The 8,457-nt window shown below is 34.2% G+C and overlaps 1 protein-coding gene across 3 annotated transcripts in view; it reads right to left on the minus strand.

Annotated features, from left to right (window-relative positions):
- Positions 1-520: 520 nt before the first annotated feature.
- The window catches only part of LOC144962925 (DDB1- and CUL4-associated factor 4-like protein 1), a 21,047-nt gene continuing 13,110 nt past the window's right edge, over positions 521-8,457 (minus strand). For all 3 annotated transcript variants that reach the window (XM_078896330.1, XM_078896332.1, XM_078896331.1), the window contains exons 4-8: positions 8,013-8,364; positions 6,653-6,835; positions 5,878-6,051; positions 2,169-2,283; positions 521-842 (exon numbers count right to left, since the gene is read on the minus strand). In XM_078896330.1, the coding sequence (XP_078752456.1) occupies positions 652-842; positions 2,169-2,283; positions 5,878-6,051; positions 6,653-6,835; positions 8,013-8,364 (1,015 nt within the window). In that variant the 3' untranslated portion in view covers positions 521-651. The remainder of the gene's footprint in view (positions 843-2,168; positions 2,284-5,877; positions 6,052-6,652; positions 6,836-8,012; positions 8,365-8,457) is intronic.

Below are 8,457 nucleotides of genomic sequence, written 5' to 3' on the forward strand. Positions count from 1 at the left end.
AGCTCATTCCAGGGCTCTATAATCCCCTTCACTCATTCCCTTTCTCTATCTCTCCCTACCTACACGAACACCACTGATATATTTGCTCAGACTGGAAAAAAAAAAAAAGAAGGGTCCCTGCTATCGATCTTGTGTTGTTTGATGAAAGTATGGCCTTCCACAAATAATTTGGTCATTGCTTGTTGCCACTATTTATTTTAGCAGCAAAGCTCGATATCAAATTTTTGTGCTTCTTTGTTTTCAGAAGGTGACAGGAGAGACGGTTAAAACCCCTGTCATAGTTTAATGTTTGACAGGTGTCAAACTATGACAAGATCTTCCAATCTATATTTTTAAAATGGTATTATTGTGGAGTGCTGGGAGTATGGAGAGATGTTTTCATTTTAGTTGTAATAAGAAAACGCCCTAGTCGAGCTCAAGTTCCAAATCTTTTTATAATATATTGTGCCAATGTTAGACAATCTTTATATCATGAAACAATGCACATTTTGAGACTTAGTTGACAAGAGGTTCATTGTTCATAAAAAATCAATTTATTAAACTTCTAAATTGAAAAAAAAAAAACAACAAAAAAAAACAAAAGAAAAAATCCCATTTTAAAAAAATTTAAAAATTTTGGCATATTCTATTTAATTTATGGGTAATGTTTAATTAACAATACAGAAAGAATTTGTTGGCCATGGCTGTTACAAGACCAAAGTTTCCTTGACATCCAGCCCATTTCTCTGACAAATGAGAAACAGGTAAACTGTCCACTGAATGTATAGACAGTGGGGGTGCAATACTCTTGAGGAGAAACTCATCTTTGGCATCCCAAATCTTGCAATATCCATCTGAGCCAGCTGTTGAGAGGATGTTATAAATTTTAATATTTATGAGGAATTCCTTATTATCAATACTCAACAAATTGTAAAATAATATATCAAAAACAAATTATGTTAGGCAATTTATTTGGTACCATGAGCATCTTTTTTGTAATAATCGATACAGATGTTGAGCAGCATGTCCTTGAGTAAAATCAATTCTCAAATGAAAATAAAATTAATAGCACACTACCAGTAAAGTAATCCCTCAGAATCATGAGGTTGATGGAACTAGAATTTATTTTGGTTTCTGTAGTACCAAATGGATTCTAACAATTGCTTGCTACTCTTTAGATAAAGTGCTAGTCTAGGGCGAAATACTAACCACTAGATCTAACAGACCCAGCAAGTGCTGGGTGGATAGGAAGATCAGTTAAAAACCTCATTTCCACCTGTGGTAACATTCAGTTATAATGAGCAAGTCAGATGAGGGTGTAGTTCGCATAGTGAACATTTTCAGCTCTTTCTTTGTATCAAATTAAACTGTTTTATTCCCCGGGTGGTGGCTGGGGGGGGGGGTCTTCTTCTTTTTAACGTTTTATAATTGTAAACTGCATTTTTTAATACATTGTGATAAAATATTTAACAATCCTGCTTTCAATAAATGGATTCATATCGGCCAACTTTTCAAAGAGCTATAACGGGACACCCTAATGCACAAACCGTCATGACCCAGAAAAGCAGAATGTTTGGAATATTATTATATGACATTATCTAGATTAAGAGATTTTTCAGTTTTCAGTTTTAATTTGCTAATCTAAAAAGCATAATCCTGGTCCTGCAAGGATCATTTCCATACATATAAACAGTCCATTAAAAATATTTCTTTAAATTTTACTAAGATTGCCGAATCGGGACTATCCCACAACACCTAATATTTAACTCTTTTTTATGACCTGTTTTCGGTTCTCTTTGTAAACAACAAATTTATTTTGAAAGTGTTGGACGAAGTTCTTTCTGGCATTGAACCATCTTCCACATCTAAAGATGAATCATAATAACCAATAGAAACAACCAACACACAGACACAATCACACAAACACATACATGCACACACAAAGTTAACATTGCAAATTTCAGCAATCCAAATCATTGTTGAAGTTAGAGGCCCAAATTCATATGAACAGTTACAAGATGTAAGAAAAGGTCAAAGGCCATAATTAAAAAAAAAAAAATTTTTTTAAAAGACAAGACTAATTGCATTAGAAAAAAAACGAAATGTTTCAATAACAAAACTGACAAAGACAATATCAAAATAATAAATAGAGAATATCAAAGATTAAGGTAAGGTTACAAATGACTTACTTGCATAAACAAACTTTTCTGTGTCATCTATGTAAAAAGGCAGCTGGTAATGGGAGTTAACTAAACCAGTAAATCTCTTTACAGTCTTTTGAAACCTTAAGTCCCAAGTTCTTATCTGTTGCATAAAATAATGAAAAAGGTATTAATTGGAGTTTTAAAAAATAAAGACAAGGGCAAGCTGATATATAAACATTGTTTTGTTATGTTTGTTTTTAATAGCACACACAAACTTAATACATGAAAAGAAAGCTTAGAATCCCAGCAACACAGAGCTGCCAACACAAACTTGTTGGTGCATGCTGTCAGAAAAGAATCCCGGTGTTTTGCTTAGCACTATCGACGAACATCTGCCTCTACCACCAAATCATTGTTGTTACGGTTTCCTTTCAGATATTTCTTGCGCTCTGGGGACAAGAAATAGTCAGATGGGACAAGATCCGGACTATATGCTGGGTGCTGTAAGGTCGAAAATTTGAACCGAATTAATACGCCCTGGGATTGACGATTAATGTGTGGTTGCACAATGTCATGTTGCAATATCAAATCTCTACCACCTCAAACCAGTGCGAATCTATTTTTGAGGGATCGTAGAGTTGAAACATATTGTTCAGTGATCACTGTTTGCCCTTGTTCAAGAAATTCCATGTGAACTATGCCCTTTATCTCCTAGAAAATGATAAACAAGTACTTTCTCACAGAGACAATGACTTTGAATTTCCTTGGGCTTGAAGAAGGTTTATGCCTGTACTCCACTGACTGCACTTCGGTTTCCGGGTCATAGTTGCAGACCCAGATCCATCACCAGTCACAATTTTCTGCAGAAAAGTTTCTCTTTCCTTGTCATCTCCTTTCAAATGTTGGATACAAATGTCGTTTCTCTGAACTCTCATTTCTGAAGTTAGCTGCCTTGAGACCCATCATGCTGAGACTTCACTGTAACCCAAAAGAGATGTCACGATATGGTGTAGTTGTTCTTTTTGAAATCCCAACTTCATCAGCGATGTCTATTTGTTTTGCCCTTATTAAACAGTCAACTACTCCTTTATTACACATATCAGATGCAGAAGCCATACCTGGTCACTTGCGATCAAACACTTTTGTCTCTGTTGGAACATCTTTGAAAATTCTAACCCATTTTTGAACAGCACCATCAGTAATATACATATCACCATAAACAGCCTTCCTTCTTTGATAGATGTTTGCTGTTGTTAGAAATTCAATAACAGAGCGCTGTTTGACAAGAGGTTCATTATGTGACACCATTTTCTCAACCGTGTTGTCTTAGTTAGGTTGTGATGTCACTCAATTATGAGCCCAAATGACGTCACATGAATTAGTTGTTGCACATGAGTGTAGAAGTATGGCTTGAGATTGCGTGAGTGAATTTTCATGAATGTACATGAAATATTTTTTGATTTATGGGCAAATGGTACTAATATATCAGCCCACCTCCGTATATAAATACCATTACCTATCACCATTGCCATCATCATCATCATATTCCTTTTTCGAATCAGGTCTGTCTTCTGTAAAGGAAGGGAACGGTTCTAGCTTGCACATTATCACTACATAGCTTTTGTGGAGATTATTTGATGCTGTTTATTTACCTCCAACAGTATTTTTTTAAATTGCATATGGTGACCCTCCATTATCTTTAGATATATGGTTGTCATTTTCTTCTGAGCATCCCTGGTATGCCTAATGATTTAACTTCTATTAATATTTTTTTTAATGCAAAGGTAGGCATAACTAACAATTTGTTTAATAAGAACTACAGTGGAACCTCCCGATAACAACATGCCATGGGACCGAGTTTTTATGTCATTATCCGGAGGTGTCGTTATTTAGAGGTTTCCAAGATGGTGGACAAAGTGGGCGTGGTAAGTTTTGATTCCACTTTCTTTTTCTTTATTTGTTTAAGTTTTATTTTTAGCATGGCCTTGACAGGTCTGTGGTCACTATTACAATCTGCGCTTGGAATAGTTTAGAGGCATTTGAGATGTGGGTGTATAGAAGAATGTTGAGGTTATCATGGACAGACAGGTGTACGAACGAGGAAGTGTTGGAGAGGGTGAGAAAGAGAAGAATACTGATCGATAACATCAGAAAGAGGCAGTTACGGTTTCTGGGACATGTGTGGAGAAGAGACGGAATAGAAAAGTTGGTAACATCTGGGATGATCGAAGGAAAGAGAGCTAGAGGAAGACAAAGAATGTCTTATCTAAATAACCTAAGAATGGCCAAATATGACTTAAAAAGCAACACAGATTTCATGTGCACCAAAGAGGATCGTGATTCATGGAGACAGCTGACCGGTAACGTACTCAAGAGTACAAGCCACGATGGATGATGATGAATGGTGATAAAAGCTGCGTTCTCATTGGTTTCAAAAGCTGCGTTCTCATTGGTTCAAGCAGGAATCGTTATGATAAACTTTGAGTACCCATACTCGGTATTTTTAGTATCAGATATCTATGAAAACTGCCGAAAATCGCCAAAATGATGTCGTTATTCGGAGGTTTTATCAAAAAGTGCGTCATTATTTGGAGGGTTTTTTTTACTGATCTTAAATAGAAAAAAAAAATCGGACCAGGGGTCAATGTCGTTATCAGGAGGTTGTCACTATTCAGAGGTGTCGTAATCGGGAGGTTCCACTGTAATTCAATGAACATTCTGTCAGAGCAATAAACATTGATCCCCATTGGAAAATCATAATAAAATAATAACGACAATTGGACACCGCCTCTTTATCAACTGTACTGGTTACCTGTTGAAAAAAGAATCAAATTCAATGTTTTAATTTTACTTCACCGCTGCTCTGAAGGCACTCCCCACCCTCTCAACAAATACTTACACAAAAAAGTGTGCATGCGGGCGCACACACACTCACATGCACAGCAATTATTGTTTGAATTCAAAACATAAGAATATCTATATCTCATAAAAAACACTCCAGATTTGACAAACATACCCGTGTTACTGCTGGATCTGGGAATAACATTTTAAGCATTGAATCTAATACATTTATACTGGATTGATAATTCCATCCTCATTATTATTATTATTATTATTATTATTATTATTATTATTATTATTATTATTATTATTATTATTATTGTTGTTGTTGTTATTATTATCATTATTATTGTTATTATTGTTATTATTATTATTATTATTATTATTATTATTATTATTATTATTATTATTATTATTATTATTTTTATTATTATTACTAATATTATGATCGATATCAAATAAAAAATTTTTGTTGTTGTTTTTTTTTTTAATTTGTTTTTTTTTAAAGGTCAATATACCTATACCTGTTTATTGTCGTATTTAAAAGACAGAAATAATTCTAAATTGGCAAAGCAACGACAAACATTGGGTGTCTCCCATTCCTGAGGTTAAAAAAAATTTTTAAAAAATAAAAAATAAAAAAAAAACAATAACCGAAATCGTTAATAGTAGCTAATATATAAGACCTTCTTAATGTTTGGGATCTTGGCAAAATTGTAGGTATAACAAGATGCCAATAAAATGAATGGTAATCATTAATTTAATAGTCATTAAGTTAACGATATAACAATATTGAGAGGTTACATTGTATTTTCAATCCACTGCTTTTCTTTTATATTGCTTTCTAAATTTCACTTCACAAATCCCTCTCTAAGGTTATCTATGGTGAATTTTTGACAATAATTGTGCTTACCAAACCAGAATAATCGCTTGCCATCAAATAATTTTCATCCATAAGAGATCTAAGACAGACCACAGAATGCTTGTGGTTGAACTTTGCAACAGGATCATGACTGTGATAAGGAGCTCGCAGGTCAATTGTGAGGACAAAGCCACTCCTTGTTCCAGAATACAATAAATGTGGATTCTGAGGATATATGAGCCACGTCTTTCAAATATAATTTTTATTTGAGCAATGCATTGATCACACGATTAAAATCTGTATATTATGGCCAACATTATGAAAAATTCTCATAATTCCAAAAATAATCCTAAGAATATTTTTTTTCCTATTTATTCAATCAGATATCTCTGTAAAATTGTAATCCAAACTTTTAACATTCCAATTATTAATTATAAAAGTCGAGCTGTAAATGTTTGAAATTACAAGTAAGATTTTCAATGGAGAGTATCAATTGCTTGCCATCCTTTTGATTGGACAAATTATTTTCCATCAGATCTCTGAGACCTACTAGATGAAGAAAAAAAAAAAAACTGTGTGCAAAATACTTTTTTTAAAGATTAGTGACAAATCAGAATCTCAAAAAATGTTCTAAAAGTAATTAAACTTCAACATTTAACTTTGTTACTTCAACAAACGTTTTTACTCACTTGTGCATAAATAAAAGGAAAACTTTCTCTGCTAAATCACACTATTGTTTATACCATAATAAAGTGGCATTTATGAAATTTTACTCTAGATACCAACAACCGCTTTTTACCTGTGCATACATATATAATCTACTTACTGAATGTGAGAAAAGTTGAGCAAGAGAATCACTATTTTGTGTTAAGTATGTCCATTTCTGCCTTGAATAAATGTCTATCACATGAGTCTTTCTCTCACAACCAACACTAAATCGAGATCGATGCTTGTTCCATGCACAGGACCATACTGAATGTTTTCCAAGATCAAAACTAAACATGTGAGCCTTAAATAAGAAAAACCAAAACAATGAAAAAGTTACAAAGGAGTAAATAACACAGTGGAACTCGGATACAACAGGGATAGTGGAACTAGCAAAAGATCCCCGCAGAGTCCTGTTATATCCATGCATATGGAATTTGAAGGGAAGCAATTCTGTGGCAAATAAAAAACGAAAACAATAGGTACCCAACCATTTCGAGTTATCTAACCTATGTAAATAAATCAGGCGACATTCCTGTAACTCTCTTCCCCCCCCCCCCCCCAAATCATCATACCTCATCCCCTTTTTTTCAGGACACAAGATGGGTTGGAACAATGCAACTGTTAATTCTACCATCCTCCTTTTCTCTGCTTTCCACCTATTCCAACCATATCACTGACAGCCACTAAGTGCACTTCAAAACTCAAGTAGCGCACAGTCTTAGCCGAAGCTTCACAGAGAGCTCATCACCATCTCACTTCTCATTGGGCATAGATAGATACCTAATCAGTCACAAGTCGCACACCCCTTGCTATATGCGTAACATATTAAGCCTAAGTGTATCAACATGCTGATCAGTCAGTCACATTCTACTCAATAGCCGTTTGTCTTGGATAAACAAAATACACAAAGAAATGTCAATAGTACACACAATAACCGCAATTCGCCCACTCCCACTTCATCTCCATTCCCTATAAGCTGTGTGTGTCCTGTGTGCCTTCTTCTTTTCTTCTTGAGTATGTGTTTTTCTCAATTGGGTACTATCTGTGCAACTCACACCCCCGTTGTAGCCCTGTTCCACGAAATATTTCCCTGTTATAGCCATGCATGGCATCTGAATCATATCGGCCGTAGAACAGGGATCAACTAAGGCCGTTATATGTGAGCTGCATTGTATATACATATAGCTTTGAAGCACTGACATAATTAATCTTGCCACTTCCTAAATCAAAACCTCAAAGAAAGACATCAAAAAGTAATAAACAAAAATGAATATAGCAACTTCAAAAAAGAACGAAATACCAAGCATGGTATTTTGTTCTTTTTTGAAGTTGTTATATTCATTTTTGTTTAAATTTAATTTGTTTGTGATTATTTTGTCACTTTAAGTCCAATGTTATATTTTGTAAACAATACTGGGATAATGAGCGATTTATATATTTAAAAAAAAAAGAAAAATAAGAAGAACACTGGAACTTACATCTTGACTAGATGAAGCTTCAAGGTTGAATATAGATACTCGACTACCACTGTAACCAACAGGGCATACTGTGGTATAAAGAACACAGGTTTTGCCAGGAGCCTGGGACAATGGTGACCAACACAAACTTGTAACTTTGTTCAGTGATGACCCAACATAGTCACCAGGATCGTGAATTGACAAATCCAAATATCTACCAACACTTGACACTGACTGTTTCTTTTTGACTGTTGATAAATTCACGAGTTGCATCCAGTATAGAATGATGCCTTTTTGAGACCAAACTGTGACAGCTTTCTTACAATCTTTAGTTGTTTCCATTTTTTGAATATCTCCAGGTGATATATTTGTACTGAGATAAATAAAACAAATAATAATGTAGTTACTGTTTCATTGAATGAAAACATCTTTTAAAAAATAAAAATTAAGGAATATAAACAGAAAA

This window comes from Berghia stephanieae, chromosome 1 (assembly GCF_034508935.2).
Source record: "Berghia stephanieae isolate SIO BIC M18660-M18661 chromosome 1, UCSD_Bste_1.3, whole genome shotgun sequence".
In the NCBI taxonomy this organism is placed as follows: domain Eukaryota; kingdom Metazoa; phylum Mollusca; class Gastropoda; order Nudibranchia; family Aeolidiidae; genus Berghia; species Berghia stephanieae.